Source organism: Diorhabda sublineata, chromosome 7 (genome assembly GCF_026230105.1).
Source record: "Diorhabda sublineata isolate icDioSubl1.1 chromosome 7, icDioSubl1.1, whole genome shotgun sequence".
Classification (NCBI taxonomy): Eukaryota; Metazoa; Arthropoda; class Insecta; order Coleoptera; family Chrysomelidae; genus Diorhabda; species Diorhabda sublineata.
In genome coordinates this window covers 12,910,899-12,932,629 of record NC_079480.1, presented here as the reverse complement: position 1 = coordinate 12,932,629, position 21,731 = coordinate 12,910,899, and the positions used below count along the sequence as shown (strand labels likewise).

Below are 21,731 nucleotides of genomic sequence, written 5' to 3'. Positions count from 1 at the left end.
CCACGCCTCTTCCAGCATTATTGAAAATAAAGAAGTACATCCAGTAAATATTTCTGGTAATAGTAGTTGCACTATTACTGTTAATATTATAACATTAGAATAAAAGTTTAGTTATTGATGTTAATTCATTTTTTATTTCTTATTATTTTAAATGGGATTGGGAGAATTTAAGAGTGCTGTAAAGTACAAGGATACCATAAAGTATATTTTCCGGACTCAAATTAGTATTGTATAGTCGACTTTACAGTACAGTATGAAAAAAAAAAGAAATTTGTTGAAGTGTATTATTTTGAAATTTAATGAATGGATGGGGTGAACAAAAACTTTTGACCGCTATGTACATATCTGACTATAAAGTTGGTTTTACAAAATGATTTCTCTATAAAAATGTGAAATAACATATTTTCGTGTACTTCATTGTACAATTACCTGAAATAACGTACAAAATAATTCAATTTGTCATTGGTTTGCTGAATTTAAACGTGGTCGTACAGACACCGATGATGGTGAACATGGTCGTCCAATTGAGGTGGTTACTCCAGAAAACATGAAAAAGTTCAAAAATTGGTTATATCCAATTGAAAATACGTGAGGCTTACTTGAGGCAGTGTGTTGTGTTGAACATTTAACCTTGAGAAAGCTTTTTTCTAAGTGGATGAAGCATTTACCCACAGTCGATCAAAAACAACAACGTGTTAATCATTCGGAGCAGTGTTCGGCCCTGTTTATACGTAGTAAATCTGATTTTTTGCGTAGATATGTGACAATGAATGAAACATGGATCCATTCCTCTACTTCAGAATTAAATCGATCATAATTTGTGTGGACTGCAGCCGGTGAACCACGTTCGAAGCGTCCAAAGGCACAACAGTCAGCTTGGAAGTTGTGGCTTCAGTATTTTGGGATGAACATGGAATATTGTTCATAGACTATCTCCAAAAGTGAGAAAAAATCAATAGTGAAAAATACTACATAGAATTGTTGAATTTCAATGCAAAAATCAAGAAAAATGGCCTCATATGTCGAAGAAAAAAACCACTGTTTCACCAAGATAATGCACTGATTGACAAGTCGATGGTAACGATATTTAAATTGAACGAATTACACTTCGAATTGATTCCTTATCCACCTTATAGTCCAGGTCGGGCCCCCAGCGAGTACTGGATATTCGCTGATCTCAAAAAAATGCTCGACGGTAAGAAATTCAGCTCAAATGAAGAAGCAATTGCTGGAACTGAATCCCATTTTGATGCAAAAGACAAATCCTTCTACAAGCATGACTTCGAGATTATTGTATTACTATTGAAGGAGATTACATTGATGAATTAAATCGATTTTTGGCAAAAAAATTTGTTTTTCTTAGTTACACGACTTATTGAGTGATGTTTCTTTCGTCTCATTTTCACTCATTTCATATATATACATTCAATTTGATATTAAATAAATTATAATTAAATACCAAAATTTACATCTTATTTACGATCCCTGTTTTTAAATAATTTTCAATAAACATATTTACATTTGTACATAATTTGTTGGAAAAGTCTATTTACACGATTTTTTTAATGGTGAAAATAATCACAGATTCAAACCATGCCTTTCGACATCATTCTAACGGTGTTTTTCAGGGCTTGTCGTTTGTTACAAAACCATATTCGTATAACTTCCCTTTCGTACCCCAATTGATGTGCCAGCCCTGTTATCTCAGTACCTGTAAATATAAAAAAAGATACATTAACAATAAATTATATTATTATAACAAATAATTTTCTTGGAATATATTCATGATTAATTCTAATTGAAACCTTGATAGATCAAGGTCAATTGTATGTAATATGTATGCAATATTGCGTAATATTAACAATCATATTGTAGATTATCATTTTTTGGTTACACTGGGGTTGTTAAAAAATATAAAGTCACAGAGAAAGTGCACCTTTGGAATGAGAGTGACGGATCGAGGGGAGGCAAAAATACACTAGATATATTGGTGACAAAGTAATTTCAGTTTTGTAGTATAAAATAAATTTTTTTTAACAAATAATAATTTTTAATCAATTATATATTTTCCATTTTGCTCAATGACCTTTTGCCATATTTCTTCCAGCTTCATGATTCTGCGCTCATAAAATTTCTGGTCCTTATCAGCAACACACTGAAACAGGTGCGATAGAAGGTCATCGTCATTTGTGAAAGTGGAACCATTCAATTAATTCTGCTAACTTCGATTTAAATGGAAAAACTAAACCTTTCATATTGGACAATTCTGGCCGTTTTTCTTTGATTACTTCATCCAGTTTCATTAATTGTCGACAGTAAACATAAGAATTGATCGTTTGGTTCTTTGGAAGCAGCCCAAAAGACACAAAACCTTTGTAAACCTACCAAACTGATAGTATGAGCTTTTTTTTGTTGTTTTTCAGCTTTTGATGTGGTTTGTGCTGGTGCATACTATTTCACACTGTTTTCGAATATCCTTCAATTCGTGAAGTACCCAAATATCAATGTTCTTAATTAGCCCAAGACATTTTACTCAATTGTTGTTTTTGCGATACACGTAGCCTTTTCGCAACTTTTCGAACAGTTTTATAATGATCCTCTACAATTATGACTTTGATTTGATAATCATCAACTTTAGTCTGACCAGAACGTTGCTCATCTTTGAGGGAAAAATCTCCAGAACGGAATTTTTTATACCAATTATGACATGTCCTTTCTGTTAAGCAGTCAGCACCATAAACTTACCATAACTATTTATATGTGAGCCACTGCAGCTTTCTTTCCTATACGAAAATAAAATAGTAAAATATGCCGGAAATGTTCGTTTCTGCACTGCTTTTAAAATAACCCATAACTAATACCTTTGATAAAAATCATGCACTACTTGCTTCTAAAGTTACGTCAATGTAACTAGTATCATATGACATGACATGACAAACGGCGAAGTACAGCACTAACATAATTTATTCAAAAAATAAAGCAACGCTCTCAATCAGTAAAAAGCGAAAGCAAACCTTATAATTAATAAATTGAACTGAATAGAATCAAATTGTACTAGCTTTTACCCGCGGCTTCGCTCGCATCGAATCCATTAAATAAATATCAGCAATCATTATAATAGAAAAGAATGTAGAAAAATTGCTAAAAACCTACAAAAATCTATAACTCCACATTGAATGTCCGCGCCTAGCTCCTCTCCAACTCAACCGATTTAAGTGTTCAAAAACTCAGAAGAAAGAAGGTGTTTCAGCGAGTGCTCTTAAACCAAAACGAAGTCTCTATCTTGAATAGAACCTGAGATATTGAGGATAGAACGTGTGTATGTGAAAAACTCCCATAATTAATGTACAGGGGGAAATCTCATTTGAGTATAACTTGAGAATGGTGAAAATTAGATGAAATCCGATGGTTGATGGCTGATCTGTGCATCAATACCTTTCATTGAAAAAAAAAAAATTAAGCAAATCGGTTGGGTAGAACGCCTGAACGGACTCGGAATGGAAATCATCAATTTTTTTGATATATAAGATAATTGAAGAGGACATATCTGACAAAAATAATTTTTATCAAATCTGGAATATATACGAGAGTGGTTCAAATATCAATCGGAATTTTATTATAAAGTAAAAGAGCTGAAATTTTGTACAATTTTTCTAGATATTCACCGTAACAGTCTACATACTTTCTCCACCTTTCCGGAACTTTCCGCATGCCTATGGATGCGTAAAAATCTCTCGCCTTGTCACGTAACTATTCGCGAACGAAAAAATCATACGGAATCTTAAGGATCATAAATACTACCTCGAAGGTATAGAATTCTGTGGCTATCAAATAATTTATTAGACTGAACAAGTTTTGAACACGAAATGTTCAACTAATTACTAAAACTTTCACTGAAATAAGGTTAAAAAAGTGTTCTTGCATAAAAATATCTGGAGGAGAACCCCTGAACTCCCCTTAACCTCGTGAATATTCTTTACACCCGACCCCCGGTGGTACCCGACTCAAATGTAAATCTTTGATCCGCCCCTTCCGAGACAGGATTCATAATAAAGAAAATAAGCATGTTTTAGTTTCAATGGATAATTTATTGTGAAAAATATTATATAAAATACTTAAACGAGGGTTGTCTGAAAAGTTTCTGACCTCAACCTAAAAATATCAGCATTTGATATAAGTTTTCGATCTCAACCTGAAGATGTCAGAATATAACAATACAAACTGGGAAATATATTTGCGCATGCGTCGAGATATTCTTCTACAAGAGAATATGTGATTTGAACGCATCAATCGCTTCTTCAGATGTAGATAAACGTTGACTTCGCAATTTATTTTTCACCTACGGGAATAATAATAACCCATCAATTTGATGTTTTAACTCAGGTGGAGAGACATTGGTCTTCTGCCATTGGTTTCCCTAATGTTTTCGAAAAAAAAAACAGACGACTGTTTGCTTCGAAGTGCTTCATGCGCGAACAACTTTTTTTTGGTTCATAACATGCCACAATCGTCGATCTTATAAATGTCTTTTGAAGCACCTCGATTGAATTTTTTCAGTATTTCTATGCACCAATCGACACGAGCTTTTTTTGAGCAATTGTCAAATTATGTGGTATCCATCTCTTTGGCAGCCAAATCTTCATGCAATATTGAATGTATGCGAGTGGAATTAATGCACAAGTACACATTAATCTCACGGTATAACACACGACGATGTTGCACGCAGAATATCTATGCTTTTTGGCACAACAGCCGATTTTGGACAACCATCATGAGATTCATTCTGTAGCGAAGCGCGACCACGATTGAATTAGGAAAACCAGCGAAACACGGTCAAAAAATGAGGAGCCACCAAGATTTTGGCAAAGTCAGATTTGACATATTCACAGCAGTGTTGCCATATCTCAAAACATAAATAGTAACCCTTGTATAATTGAATAGTTGTGAGGGTTTTTCTAAAAATGGAAAAAGTTGTTTTGGAAAACGAATACGTCTGAGCAAATTAAAGATAAATTAGATACAGTATTCGAAGAGTCTATACCATCATTCCAGACCTTAAAGAGGTTATATCCACGTTGAGCTAGAGCATCTATCAAATGATTACGGATTCTGACCCAGAAATAGATTTTGATTAGTCTTTCCGAACGTTGGGCTCTATTTTAGGAATTTTGGAAGAAAATTTCAAATTTAAAACATAATCAACAACATCATTCCTTTTTTATGTGTTAATTCTTCTAAGATTTTTGATTATTGTTGAGCAGTTACCAATGTAGCTCTAAAGTTTAATACTAATAAACTATTTTTATGTTGAAATGCGGAAATGTATGAAAATTGCAAACCTGAGTTACCTATCAATTACGCTGATCATGAGAATCAACAATAGACAGTCATTTAAGGGGAATTTTTCTTCGTAAATTCGGTTGAAAGTACGTATTATAGCAGGAAGAAAGTTAAATATTCACTTCCTGTGAGAAGTACACATTTTTAAACGTCATGATGGCCGGGACGAAAATTTCTTTATGTCAGACAACCATCATACAACCTTATTTAATTTCTTGAGCTCCTAGGTTATTATATTTTTTGTTTAAATTTCATCTGTTCACACCTAGTGTGAAATTTTCAAAAAATCCGATTTTTTTTCATATTTCAATAGTTTATACCTTTAAAAATAACATACTAAAATTTTAAATCGATATCTTAGATAGTTTTTGAGTTACAGCCATTTAAAAGAGTAGCCGCTCGGCAGTTAGATAGTTGCATTGGTTACGGGACATACATTTATCTTTACACGCGTTTTTCTCGAAACAGCATTTTTCGAATTTGCTGGACTGATTACTCGGAGACAAATGATCCCATCACTATAAATTTTTTTTGCATCTTATCTATATAGTTCTCTATACGATGACCCTTCAGTTTTTTGATCTGATCAAAAATAGAATTTTTGGCAGGTCAAAACGACCAAGATTTTCGATAAAATTTAACTTTTTTTAACATGCCGCCATTTTGTCAATTTTTAATTTTTTTGTTCGCTCGAGGGTCATCGTACAGACGATATGTTTTAGTTTAACGAGAATTTTTTTGTTAGATTTTATCGACGGAGTAGGCTGTAATCACTCCAGCAGTGGAAGACATTTTTTTTTGGTGCCACCGGAGATTCAAAAGTATTTAATATTTTATTCCACAAATTTTACTGTGTATTCTCAAAACATGTATAAATATACTCTCAAACTTTTAAAACGATGGATTCACTAGTTTTTTTTTTAATTTCCAAAAATTGCTTTTTTTTAGGCTGTCACACTAGGTGTGCACCTAAAACAAAAACCATGGTTAAAACTGTCCAAAATCAATCCAAAAGTTATAGTCAAAAATATTTGGAAATACTATCAACAAACTGAAATTTTTTTTATAAGAACATTGATCTATTTGTGAGATTTATGTGAAATTTTGATGAATAATATTTGGAACATAATAATAAAATCACCCTTGTATTATAAAATTCTTACCTGAAGGGTGTGTGTTTCTTTCGAAATGGGCGTTAAGTAATTCTAAGGCTTGAGGGGTGAAGGAAGTTCTTCTTTTCCGTTTTTTCGATGGTTCTATACCAATGAAATCTGTCAAATGGTTTTGACCACTTTTGTACCTTTAACAAATAAAAAAAGTGAAATATCATAAATATCAACTTTACTTTATCGTATGAGCACATAAAGGAGTGGATGAATCGGCGAATAGAGCTCACATCCAAAAGACCAAAATTAAATAAATTGTTAAGTCTTCTAAAACATTAAAGATATCATTATCATCATATACGTCCCAGTTGAGCAAAGGGCACTTGTGGGTGTTTGGGCATATGTTGTAAAATGATGAACGTTTTGTGGGTTACGTCCAATCTTGTTAAAAATGGCTTTTTTTTTCTTTCTGTTATTTCTGATGCAGTTCTTCCTTGATAGTTTCCTCCTTGTTCGTACAGGTCTGCGTTTTTATCTATTGCCTATTGTATTATAATTTAATACTTGTGAGGTTATGTTTGTTGTTCGTTTCTGTAATGTATGACCTTTCCATTATCATTTTTGCTTCGTAATCTTTACGTCTATTTTGTGTCAATATAAAGAAAGATATAATAAATAGTCTTAAAATCAAATTGTAGAAATCAAAATTTTCCAGGAAACTGTTATATTTCATATATTTGCAATCGAGGTATTTACAATAAGTTATTTAAATATTTAAATCGAAAAATCTATGTTGCATCAATTTTTTTGGAGAATATATATTAAAATATCTTTTTTTACGAATAATGAAGGATAAAACAATTTTTTTCAAACATATATACAATGTTTCTATGAGAGGTCTTCACATAGATATTTCTTACACTAAAATAATCGATATCAGTCAACTTAGAAGGCATCGTTTTGTAAGGGTGTAAACAATTAAAGATCATCACGAAATGCGCCTGGGCTTTTGTCGCTTCATCAATGGTCAAGAGAGATTTAAAATTTAACATTCTTTTACATATAGAGTTACTTTTACCACAAGAAAAAGGGTAATTACTTTGCATAGCGGAAACATTTATCTAGTTGGATGGACATTAGAGTTAATAGTTGTACCAGGTTCTACAAACTTGAAATTAACCAGTCCACCTATAATGATGTCAGTAATTCTGATATAATCTTAGCACACACCTACCACATATCGATGTGTGTCGTGACGATATCATAAAGTTGAGTCTACATTAAAAGTACACTTAAATGTCCGCTTGAATTCAACAATTCCCTAATTGTAGTCAAATTGTCTCAATTGGTGGTTGTGAATCATCGTCCGGTCTAATCTTTGTCCTCTACTTAAAAGTTTCGCGCAAAGCTTCATCCCAACACTTTTGATTTCAACATAAAAGCGCTAATATGATAATGCTAAATGCAAAAGGAAGTTGCTCTTTCCAAATATATCACCACGAAGTACTGCGAAGCCAGAACAGATTGGAAGCTCGGATTCGCAGTGACAAATTTAGAGATAGCCACTTCATTTTCCGTTTTGGATTATCATATAGGACGTCTCCATTGATCAAGTGATCAACAAAACTGTTCCGTATGGTGTTTCCAAAGCTATACGTTGTATATTATGGATCATTTGGCTTCATTCTATTCGGACAGATTATGGGGGACTCAAACTCCTGGTCAGCTTATGTTTCTCCTGTAATTTTACTTGACCAAATTTGATTAAAGTTGTTTAAGAGTTTCTCGATTGTTTTACATGTATTTGCTTCTACTGTTCATACTACCATTACACCAATACTCACGATTACACTGTTTGACGCGCGTTTCGATAACTGACGTCTTCAGAGACTGGAGGTTAACTGTTTACTATCAAAAAGTGCACTGTTTATCTCCAGTTTAGGGTGACTTGGTTATTGAAAAGCACGTCAGACAGTATAATAGTGACTGCAGTGCAGTGGTAATGTAAACAGTGTATTAAGTACGTTGTCTAATTTTTTTTAATCTTCGTTTTTACGGTAGATTCATGAAAAAAATATGGGAATAAAAAAATGAAATTATTTGGCAAAAAGTTATCAACTATTATACGTGAATGAGTGCATTTTCATGAACATTTAAAGGCCCGAAATCAATCAATTTTCATTTTTTTTATTCCCATAATTTTTTCGTAAATCCGTAAATGCTATAAAAACAATAATTAAAAAAAAATCATTTAAATCGGATGATTTTTTGATTTTCTAGAGCCGAAAGTATAAAATTACCCAAAAAAGAAATGTTTTCAATTATTTTTTAGCTTTTTAATTTTAATGATTTCGCAAAATGCTTGATTCGAATGTATAAACTATAAAAAATCTAAAAATACTAACCTATCTTCAGCTTCTTTCATCCACCTCTCCAGAACAGGTTTTATTTTTTGAGCACTCTTGGGGGTAATATCTAACTTTTCAAACCTAAATAAAAACAAAATAAAAATGTTAAACATCGTTTTCGAGGGTAGAATTTTATTATCGGCACAGGACACTAGCATACTAATAAGAAAAGTTAACACAGTTTGAAAAATTGTAGATGCCAGTGCCCTGGCCAATTTTCCAATAAATTATTATTATTCTAAATATAAAGTTAATAAACCAATGCAACCAATACCAAAAAAGTTTAAGCCATCTCTAAAATTAATAACATTCATAATTTTTATAAAAATTAATATAAAAATGACAAAAACGTATCTTTAATTAATATAATCGATAACAGTTTGTCCCAAAGATTACTAATAAATAATTTCTTATAAACTTTGGTGAATTTGGTTGCAATTTTGAGGCATGTATAACTATCTAAGTTAAAAAAAAGTAAGTAATAAAAACATACATTGCTTGCTGTTGCGATGATAGTTGCGCGGCGGCAAACATCTGAGAAGCCAGGGCACTGGGAACAAACCATAAACGTTACTTACGTGTCAAAATTTGATGTACAACGCCAATATTTAGAGGCGATTCAATGTCTCAAACGGCAATTATCATAAACTTCAGTTTATTCGAAAACTACGGTACTCAAACGGTTTTCGATTAAATATCACATTATATGTACGATTTTTCTTCTCTTCAGTTTTCGGTTGTTGAATTTTGTTCTTGTCGATGACGGAACAGCCCAAAAATCGTACATATATTGGACAATAGCTGCGTAGTTTATTCATGAATATAGTTCTTACAATATCAATTGCAAAGACAGTTATGCCAGGAACAATCAATATTTCATAAATACGCAAGAACTTTGGAAAAACTGTGTTGAAAATGTTATCAAAGAAGAAGATGAGTATGTGGTATCACCCTTCATAATTCAATCAAAAATTGACTCTAATTTAGACGATTCTGGCTACCATTATTATTTATAAAGATACTTTGGAATTTAATTGTCTTTTTCTATTGTTTTATTTGCAAAGAATTTATTTCACTTTATACTTTTTGCTTTGAAATTTCGTTTTCCAGAAAAAAATAACGAATGGGGTACAAAAAGGGCTCAGTTCATGTCTGGTGTCTTGTTTAAACCAAACTCCTTTACAGGCAGATACATTTCACTCGTCTATTCACGTTTTATAATATAATAGTGAGTTTATAAAAATAATAAATTTATAAAATGAGTTATCTACGCCTGTGGTAGATGAAACAAAATTGTTGGCAAGGGTTTTTATAATCTGCAATTGATACTGAAAGAACTATAACATATATCTATAGTAAATTGATTCATTATATGCACATTAAACGCCTGTTTGTTGAGGGCAGTTATTAATCCGTTAGAGTGATTGAAATAACTTAGTCAGTTGTATAAAATTTTAAAAGCTGATAAGATTTATTGTTAAATAAATTGGTTGCTATATTAATTATTATTGAAAATTTGGTTAGTGAATACGTGGAAAATCTCTTCATACCATATATTTAACAAAATTGCTTTTGTACATGAAAGTAGGGAACGAGCACTTGAACCGTAGAGAGAAGCTTGAAGTATGGTTAGTTTATGGTTAGATATAACATAGCGTATTAGTTTTGATCAAGTGTTCCCACAAATTATATCTTGTTAAAATAAATTTAACGTTCAGATTTCAATTTAAAAACACATTCGTGCTCTACGACACCCATGCAATCGCAAATGAATGGCAATAAATAATCTTAAAGCTAATGGCATCAGCAAAGGTTATCTATCTGACCCAGCACTATCAGATAGCTATCACACGTCAACAGTTACATGTCTCCGTTCCCCAAAACAAGAATTCTACCTAAAAATAGACACAAAAGTGATAAAGGCGCTCATGAGGTCACCCTATTGCGACAAGTGCAGAATCAGCGAGAAGTGGCTAGAGCGCTGATTATAACTCAATCTGCTGATTCTAGAATTCATCATCGTTACCAAAAGTCTAGCAACTTTCATTAAAGACGCGATTCCGAAAGAAAAAGTTGTACATTAGAGAGAAATGATCTCTTCATTGTCACCATATCGCTGAGAAAAAGAGAAGCCCTCAGAGAAACGATGTATGTATGTGTGGAATGGCTGTACAGTGAGAAGAAGAATTAAGGCGGCTAATTTTGAGCCATAAAGAACAATTACTAGACCCCAGTCCACCGAGCCCGTCTAGATTTTCCAGAAAACAAGTTAATCGATTGTCAAACAGACGAAAGCATGGTAGCGATAGAAAATGTTTAATGCACGCCTGTGAGGTAGATTTAAAGCACTAGATCACCTACAGTTGCTTCATTTATGGAACGTAATACATCAAATAAAATGTGGGCATAAATAATTTATATTCAATATTATAACAAAGATTGTTGATATTCTATCAAATTTTTAAATCGTTTGAATTTTTTGACGAAACCAAATTGTGAGAAAAAAGACTTAATGATCTACTAAGAGTTCTAATGAAAAAAGTATAACATTTGGGTTATTATCTTCTTCTCATTATTCCTTTTGCCCTTCCAGGAAGTTGGAAATGTATTTTATCTATTTACCCATTTACTACATCTTTCCTCTCCTGTGCCGGTAACATTATTTGATTTATTGTCTATTGTCTTTGTTTTCCTACATCTTCCATTTGTTTTTTCTATGTTTTTTGATCTGCCCCTTCTCTTATTTCCTATAAATCTTACTTTCCATATCCGTTTTGTTAATATATCTTGTTCTATTCTTGTTAAATGTCTAAACCAATTTAAGATTCTGTTCTTTATTGTTTTTATCGTTTCTTGTAGTAAGTTATTTCTTATAACTTCATTTCTTATTCTATCTATCCTTGTTTTTTTATTATTTTTCGTAGGTACTTTATTTCTTTTGTGTTTACTTTACTATTTATTTGATTGTTAGTTACCCACGTTCCACTTCCATATGATATGATAGTGCTGGGACTGTTATTTTATTGTATATGCTCAGTTTTACTTTCTTTGAGATCTCCTTCTTATTGAACACTGTTTTAATCAAACCATAGTATATATCTGTTGCTTTTTTATTCTGTTTGCATCTATTTTACCGTAATCTTCTATTAGTATTCAAAGTTATTCACAAGTTGTGACTTGTTCTTCTTTTGCTACTAGTCCGATTTTCTTTTCATTATCATTGTTTTGCGTTTTTCTCTGTTAATGTCCGTATTAAATTTTTCTATTTTTCCTTTCCAAATTTTTGTTAATGTTTCGATCTTTTTGTGATTTTCTGCCATAATTAACATGTCTTCTGCATATAGTAAGTCTTCTAAGTTTATAGGGATCATGTTCCTATGTTTGTTTGTATTGGTTTATTTATTTATTTATTCATTCCAAATAAAACAAATAAAATAACATTTTAATATACAGAAGAAAACCACAACGAATAACAAAATTATAAGTAATAGTAATAGGTTATAATCAGAATATAAGTTCATAGCAAAATTAAACCAGTATGCAGTATGTACTGAATTAAATATTATTATTAGAATAGAAGTCGTTTACAGGAGGCACTTTCCAGTAAATATGCCCTCAAATTAGTGCAGAATGCGGGAAAGATGATATCGATTTGATTTCAATTGGCAAGTGATTGTGCATTTTTTTGCATTGTAAAATATTGAGCCCTTAACTAAGTTTGAACGTGGAGTGGGTAGGTAAAGGTCGTGCTCCGCGTTCCTAATTGAATAGTCTTGCAACGATTTTTCTGAAATTGAAGAATCGTGCTTACGAGGCAGTCAAACGGATTCAAAGATGAATAAGAAGTCCCTGCAGTGAGCCCTGCTATTTAGTCAGAGTAAATATCTAAGAGCTCTCTTTTGTAGTTTGGGGATTCGCTCAAATTGAGACGCACCACACATACCCCAGAAGGGAAGGGCATATCGGAAATGCAACTAAATAGGAGCATAATAAACTGTTATGAATAAGTTCAATAATGAAAAAGTTAAAGAACGATAAAAATCTTTCTTTTTCATGTTAGAAATAGTGCTGCAAAAAATATGCAGAGATCTCTTCATATGATAGTGATACTGATTCAATCGATATAAAGGAAAAAATTTGAAAACCTTAGTTCTATCAGCTGGAAAGAGGAATAAAGAGTGGGACCGGGTGGAAACTGGAGAAGTATGTATTCTCAAAAGACCCAGTAATTCTGGACAGTAAATTTTAACCTTCATAATTTTTGGAGGAATATCAAAGAAGAGCACATACGTCTAGTCGCCTAGATCTTTCAAATTACAGCGTTGTAACAGTTTGTTTTGAAGTATTCATTGTAGTAGATAAATATTAATATACTCTCTGTGAATATTATTTGTTTTTCTGATATGAGTTTGGTAGCTTAGTTTCCATATAAGAGAAGCTAATTATGGTTTTGGAAGAACGAATGTATTAAAAAGTAAAGATACGGTTTTAACTTCGATAAACTGCCTAGAGTTTTTCGGTACAAAACCGAGGTCCCTAAAGGCTACCCCAAGGATGTTGATATGCTCAAAAAAGTTTAATTTACTATCAAATGTAACATCAATGCAAATTATTAGAAATAAGATGATAAGATAAGGTATTACACTTTGAAATGTTGACAAAAAAATTGGCGGACATTAATGTTCGATATGGAATGATATAGCTTTAAATCATCTGCATGAAGGAAAACATCAAAATTTAATTCTAATGCAATGTCATTTATAAGTATTAAAAATACTAGTGGCCCAAGTACTGAACCCTGGGGTACTCCAGAAGACGCGTTAATTTCTATGAAGTTGAAACCATGGTGTAACTGTGAGTTTTCTATCTGTGAGGTATGACATAAAAGAGTTGGTAAATGAATCAATGTTGGATAGCTTCGTCAGAAGAATGTCATGATCCAGACGATCAACCGCTTTTGTTTGTAGGTGTTTCCGTTTCTTCACACTTTTAAGTATTTCTACTATTATTAATATGAACGATAGTGGGTTTAGAGGGTCCTCTTGTTTTATCCCCCTTTCCATCATAAATACTCCTGATCTTGATCCGATTAGTTGTAATTTCCTTTTTACTCTTTTATATACGCTTCTAGTGCTATTGATTGTTTTTTTTTTTTCATTTCTATTATTGTCTCTTATAATTAGTCCACCGTCTTCAGCGGCGTCTCATTGTCATTATTCACTTTCGCAAAATTTTTTGCTTTTCAAGTAAGTATACAACGCCTATACTTTCGCATTCATTCACAGTATCGTATCCGTTCTTTTTTTGCAGTAAAATACACAATTTGTAATATTAAAAATTTATATAAATCGTAAAATTATTTCCGAAAGTATTATACATCTACGACTTATATTGTTTAGAAGAAAAATGAACTGAATATCAAGAAATATCGATTATCTCGTACAATTTTAGTTTGAGTTTCTAGTGGAATCTTTTAAATCAACTGCGTGTCAAAACACTTCGATAATTGTTCAACTAAATGCAGTTAAATATCCAATCAAACTATTATCAATGAAAATTGTCGATGATGGAATTGAATTACATGTTCAATGATGTAGAAACCACATTTGAATATTATTTATATGTCAAATGTGTAGTTATTTCGAGGATCTAATAAAATATAAAATAATCCACCTGTTGCTGTACGTATGTGTGATATAACTACAGGTTTTGTATGGATACATAATAATATAGGCCGAAATAATCACTATTCACACTTTTAGTTTATAGAAAATACAAAAAACTGTAGAGGGATTTTGATACTTGTTGGGTATTGATATAATTAGAATATTCAAATCGGTCCATATGAAAAAAAAAACATGAAACAGGTCGAGTTTTATTCTTAAATTAACAATTTACAGTATGAAAATATTATTCTCCTCAAGCACTCACTCTAAATTATAAGCACCCCTTCGAAAAATTGAAATAAGGAAGATGCTCGTATGGAACCTTATTGGAAAGGGATTTAATGAAAAAAGTTAGATGTACTTCTAGAGATTGAGGATAAGACAACTCGAGAACTTGCCGCCGACAATGAGTAAATCATCTATACTGACAGGTTTGCATAAAGACAAAGTTCAGTTGGTTCAGGAGTTAAATGAAGTTGATCCTGGTATAAAACAAAATTCTGTGAATTGATGGTGGACAAAGTGATCGCAGATTTGCAGTTAATGAACAAAATAGTTTTTTCTGATGAAGCGACGTTTCATTTAAATTGTTAACAAACAGAACTATAGATATTGGAGCAGAGAAAATCCTCACTGGATGTGTGAGGCTCACACTCAATATTCTAAAGAAGTCAACGTTTGGGTTGGTATCATTAACAATAAAATTATTGACCCTTATTTTTTTAAGGCACAGTTAATGGTGCAGTGAACAAAAAGAGGCTGGATACAAAAGGTAATCTCAACACCTGGAAAAGTCTTAATGATAAAGTTTTACTTCCATAACTACACGTCAAAACAATGAGTTAGAAAAAGGAGGAAAATGTTTTTCGGCATAATCAGAGGCAAAATTTGAAATGGGAAAAAGGAAATCTTTTTAAAGACGTAGATTAAGAGCTTGATTAAAGATACAGAATTTGCAAATTTAATGACAGCTAAGGAGAAAGATGCAATATGTTGAGATCCTTGAGAATATGCCGAAGAAATTCGGGATTCTTGGTTGTAAAATGAGCTTAAAATTTACTTTTCAGATTCCTATTTGGACAATTTTCCGGAAAAATTTGGTGACGTTTATCTAGATTTTTTGATCAATTTCTTAGAGTCTTGAATTTATTCCATACATATGGACCGGATTGTATTTAAAAATAAAAAAAAATTGTCGTAAATAATCTTTCCTGATACAAAAAAAATAAAAACAATACGATCCATTTTTTATCTATATTTTAAAGAGTTCATATAGATAGAAATATAGTAATAATAAATTCTATTTTTTGAATTATAACGGTGCACAATTTTTGGCATTTTCAGTTGCAATTTCGTCATCTATTTGGTTCCATTTGTTTTTCAGGATATTCCAAAAATGTTAAGTGAAAGTAGGACACTACTTTCTGACTATGCCATATTTTACAGCTAATATAACAGATGGAACTAACAAAAACACTAACACAAACACTTTTAGACCCAAAAACCTCTAAGTTTGACTTATCAGTCCATGGAACTCTCTCTCATTCTTTATGCGTCCAATTGTTATGTTATTTAGTCTACTGCAACCTCTCAATTATATTTTAACGTCTCAGAAAAGGTTTTTCATTGCCATCTTTCTGAAATGACCAGCTCCTATCAATTCATTTTTCACTATATGACCCGTGAGCGTCGATCACGTTCACTGATCAATAACATACGTTTGTCTTCAGCGTTTGTGGGTTTACGAGACCATCCTGAACATTTTCTATTGCCAAAGCTCCAGGTGGATGCATATTTTTCCACAATCCACGGTACGTCGAGGAATTTTCAATTCAGCTGCAATGGTACGGTAAATTCTGCCTATACTATGAAGACTTGCAATTAATGGACGATTATCATCCGTTAGTTACTTGGTTTTACCAGTCTGAATTTGCGAGATGGAAAAGAATTAGTTTACGAACTTCACAAAATGATGTCGAAAAAATATAAATCTCAGCATGTTTTTGCGTCTCACAGGGCTAAGTGGTACTTGACAATATGAAAAAGAAATTTGTAATTTTGAAATTTAATGAATGAATTAAGGAGTGGGCAAAAGCTTTTGACCGGTAGTGCATATAAAAACTATCAAAAAACGAAACAAGGAGAAGAATAACAACTTTACAGAATATATTCATAGAAATAGTGACATCTGGTAGAAAATTCAATAGAAAAGTAGGGAAATATGAATAAATAAAAAAAAATTTTCATGATTACAATTTGTTCTTCATACAATGCGAAAACAATTTTTTGTGTCCTCATTTTATAAAATTATTGACATTGGTTGGAGTACAAAATGTCTGAAAAGTTTCCGACATAACAAAGAAACAAGAGGTTTCTTTCCATAATCATTTCTTTTAGAATCTTCCAAATAACAGTTGCCGTCTTTCTTTTCAAAATAGGCATTTAGGTAAGAGGTAACGTACTTATCTATTGAAAATCTCTATTCTAGAAGTGAAACTTTGAGGTTAGCAAACAGAAAAAGTCAAGGAAAAATACTTTGTTTTTCTTAAAATGCAGTCGCTTCTTGCAATTTCACCATCACTTTTCCAGTCGCCTCTTTCGGAGCAGGTTCACTCTTTGCCATCCACTTTTTGTTATTCAAGAGTGTAGAGATAGATCCAAGTTAAATCTGCAGTTATGAATACGACTTCGTTTGTTTAAACCGTATCAATAAGACCTGAAAAATGTTCCACCGAATGCGCTTTTGGTCCAAAATGAGCAATCGATGCACCCAATGCGCGGAAAGTTTACGCATGCGTTCTTCTGATATGCCGATAGCCTCTTCCAACTCTATAATCTTGATCCTGAGGTCGTCTACTAACGTTTGTTGAACTTTTTCAATTAAGTTTTTGTCTGTTTCGAACGCTCCTCGTTGGTCAAAATGATACGAACACGTTTGCCTTTAGCTGCTCAAAATTTTACAGTATAACCAGTATCTAACTATTTTTTTAATTTGAGTGAGCGTATTAAATTTCAAAAACGAATGACTCACTTATACGATTGTCAAACAGAAACTACGACTCATGCGCAAATGCAGTTCCCAATTTATGACGATAAGTGCTGACGTCTTCAGGTTAAAGTCGGAAAATTGTCAGACAAATTTACCTCGAAAACTGATTTTCCGTTTTTTAGAAAGCGAATCGAATATTCTGACTGGTTAACGTCTTAACAGATGTTTTGTTAATTTCCTTTTGCTGAGAAGTTGCAGTGTATGTCTATTGTAGGATGTAAAATCCAATTTGTACCATCTTCCACCGACTTAAGAGCAGCCACACGACGAAATTTAAACGAACCTCGACCATCTTTTGTGTATAGGTGTCTATTGAATTACGAGGTTGCTTAATATGGTTTTAATTCTATATTTTTTATATTAATAAAACTTCTTGCAAATTTTATGAAGCTATAGCTCAAGATCTATAAATTCTTGCTTTTTCGTATTGATTTGTTTTGTTTTTATGTTTCTTTCCCATGAAAATCAGATTGGAATAACATTTGAAGAATGACGTTTCGATCTACTTATCAAAATATTTCCATCAAGACCGAAGTAGGTCGAAACGTTCATTTTTACATGTTATCAAGACAAATCACCACAAAAAAACAAATAAAAAACATTAATAAGTATAAAGTTGGACAGTATTGAATGAATACTTGTTTTAGTATAAGACCTATAACATTAGTGAGGCTACTAAACTTGATTAAATTATGCCTTGATCAAGCATAAATTCGGATGTCTGTCTAATCTAATCAAATACCCTGTATATTTTAAGGAGAATTCAATAACTTATTTTCAATAAACGATCTATTAATTCAATTAGTGAGTTTTTTTAGTAATAAAGTGCATGTTTACCTGCATATCGCGCTCTGGCTGTAGGCTGGTCCTTCAGTTACACTAAGAGCTTGTCCTACTTGAGTTTGAGTTAAACCTAATGATAACCTCCTCAATTTGAATGCTTTAGCGAAGTCTTTGATTTCATCCAAGTTTATACCGTCTACTACATTCGAATTTGTCTGGTTTATTGTAGGTTGATCTGTAAAAAATACCATATAAAAATAAGTTTTTCAAACATCCAATATCTTAGGCAAAGACCAAGAATATTTGAATTGAAAGATATAAATTTTTCATATACAGATGAAAATTGATGGAATATAGTGAAAAGAAAGGTATCTAGGTAAGATTAACCCTAAACATATAAAATATATATTGACTCTTAAATGATAAAGACTGTTTTCTATACATGACATCATGCCCAAAATTAGAAGTGATTCCAAATTTTCTACCTCTTCATATAGTATTAGAAAGCATGGCGGAAAAAACGCCACTCAGAATGTTCAGAAAAGTAATCGACGAGGAAAAACCATCTTTAACAAATGATCAAATCTTGATAATATGCCTCAGGAAGAAATATCGAAGAAGTTCAACTTTGAGTAAAATTTCCCTCAAAACTAAGCTGTAGGAGCAAATGGGATCAAACCAACATACGAGAAATAGCATCAAATCGTACACAGATGGCTATAAAACAGCAGATAGTTTTGAAATAGGAGTGTCCGGGCCCAGAACTAATCTGAAAGCCTGGACAACACACTAAGCATTTTTCAAGCAGAATATATGCAACTGGAAAATATGTTCAATTCAATCTAAGAAGGGTCATCATCTAGTTCGATAGCCTAGCAGCCATTAGAGATCAAAGCTCCAATGTCATGAAATAAAAACTGGTTTGAGAATGTCTGGGCATGCTAAATGAGTTAGACAAGAAGAATAAAGTTACCTTGCAATAGATTCAGAAAGAGACTCGCTGAAGTAAGGGCAAACAAACCCTTGATAGGACCTAAACCCTTTTGTAGTATCAGCTAAAGAATAATCTACAAGGGTTGAGAGAAGCCAAGACGTTCATGTGAAACTATAACCAGAGAAGATCTGCTGAATGTAATAGGTAGTAGCAGCTTACGAATAGTACTAGGATTGTCTTAGCTTATATTAGCGAGAATACAGTGTGCAGATTCTGTTGCACAGAAGACGAAATCTCTATCCACATACCCTCGAATTATGAAATAGAAGACGAAGATTTTTGGCAGCTAGAGTTATTCCACATTAATTAATCAGCTGTAAACACTAGTTATCCCTAGTATTACAGAAAGTACTTTAATAAATACATACGTATGAGGGTCGCTGCATAAGTTTTGAGATAGACAAATAAAAACAAATATTTATAATTGGATATGGCTTGAGGCATCAATTCAATGTTGTTCAAAAACGTAATTTTTCTCAACATCCTGTACATTTCCGATTTAACGAGTCTACCATATGTGACGATAATTAGACCTAAAGAAAAATTAATCCCATTACTAGCGCTAATAAAATTAAGGACGTTTATAGTAATCGAACTCCAATTTTCTTTTGTTGGAAGTATATAAAAAAGAGTAAATTCGTTTTTATCATCTTGCAATTGGTTTAATTGACACAATGGGCGTAAGTGGTGATTACCATAATAGAAGAAGAAGAATACAAATAAATCTATTACTCAATTTAAGTAATAATAACGTATATGTGTGCGCGCTATAACTTTATACATATCATTGTTAATGTTAATAATTTGTTAATCGCGCATTAAAATTAATGGACGAGGAATCTTATTTGCTATTTTTAGATCATCAGTAAATTGTTGGTGCCGTTTCAGGAGTTTACTCTAATTTAAGATGGATGAATGTGTCCCTGTGCTATTTATAATTATGATTTTTTTATTAAACGCAACACAATATAAATAATTGTTGTATGAAATATTGCGATGTGTAGTCTTTTCCGTAATTAACGCAAATTAATAAAAGTCTATAAACAATAGGAGTCAAACCGGCAACTTACAATATCGTATCCTTCTAAGATATAACAAAGTTAAGGTTGTTTGGAACATTTTTGACCTAACGAAGAAACAACATAAAAAAAAACGATGGTTAAACGATCTTTGTCACTTGCTTGATCGAATCCAACCTTGAAGTAGTTAGTTTTCAAACTGCTATACTGAATACACTGTTTACACCAACACTCACACAATCTTTTAAAGAAGTTCCTTCAGTAAGTCCTGCTGTTTAGTCTGAGTAAGTTCTCTTTTGTAGTTTGAAGATTAACTCAAATTGAGTCGCACCACAAGTACCCCACAATGAAAGGATATATTGGAGATGCGACTCAATAAGGCCATGATAAAATGTTAAGGAGGTGGATAAATTCAGTTCTTTGGAAACTGATCTCAATGCCAAATGCATTTTTTAGATAAGGCAATATGTAAGACTGGAATGTATTTTTATATGGTAGTTTTAGAAACATTGAGACACAGAAGATTAGAATCGCACCATGATTTAAGGTCACTGAATATTGATAACGTGAAATGAGTGCAATAGGACGATGATTCGATGTTTGATTTATATCATCATCATCAGTTCCAGATGAGTATTTATTTTTGGTGTCATTAATTATACAGCGAACCTCTGTTAAAACTACGGACATAAACTGTGTAAGTTAGTATTAGGATCGGGGAGATATGAAAGCGGATCATGAGAAGGACTTACAGAATTTGATACATTTTTGGCTGCTACATTCACAAAGTAATTATTAAAGTTATCAGCTGAAGTAGATATTATACTCGATGTAGAAGCCTTGTTTAGTCGCAATGGACAATGTTTCTTTAGTAATATTACGAGAATTGGCGAGTCTCTTATTATAATAAATATCATTGACAGCTTTTATTGTCTTACGATAAATTTTTCTGTATAGTTTCACATAATTTTTGAAGAAGTCACTATCCGAGAATTTCCTTACATGTTCTTTGCAGATATACGTAAATCTTTACTGGACCAGGATTTATTTTGCTTATTTTTAAAACGCCAGAAGTCGCAATTCAAACTATACGAGAATGGTCCCAGAACTATCTGGTCCTTGACCTAGAGGTGGCTGTACTTGCTTGAAAAAACCACTGTATTAGAAAGTACACAATTTATACAGTATATGTTTTAAATCTGAAGACTCCACGTTGTTTAGTATTTGTTTGGCAGCCATTAATAAATTGGTCATCGTTATGTGATACAATACTTTTATTTAAAAGGCATTAGCCCAACCAATACAAAAGCTGAACTACTCTGGGAATATTGGTTAGCAGAATTTAAACGAGGCTGTACGATCTGCG

The 21,731-nt window shown here is 32.3% G+C and overlaps 1 protein-coding gene across 1 annotated transcript in view; it reads right to left on the bottom strand.

Annotated features, from left to right (window-relative positions):
• Nucleotides 1-270: 270 nt before the first annotated feature.
• The window catches only part of LOC130446817 (POU domain, class 6, transcription factor 2), a 166,182-nt gene continuing 144,721 nt past the window's right edge, over nucleotides 271-21,731 (bottom strand). Inside the window, exons 8-12 of the mRNA XM_056783292.1 lie at nucleotides 18,407-18,587; nucleotides 9,348-9,404; nucleotides 8,852-8,935; nucleotides 6,504-6,640; nucleotides 271-1,711 (exon numbers count right to left, since the gene is read on the bottom strand). Of these exons, the coding sequence (XP_056639270.1) occupies nucleotides 1,587-1,711; nucleotides 6,504-6,640; nucleotides 8,852-8,935; nucleotides 9,348-9,404; nucleotides 18,407-18,587 (584 nt within the window). The 3' untranslated portion in view covers nucleotides 271-1,586. The remainder of the gene's footprint in view (nucleotides 1,712-6,503; nucleotides 6,641-8,851; nucleotides 8,936-9,347; nucleotides 9,405-18,406; nucleotides 18,588-21,731) is intronic.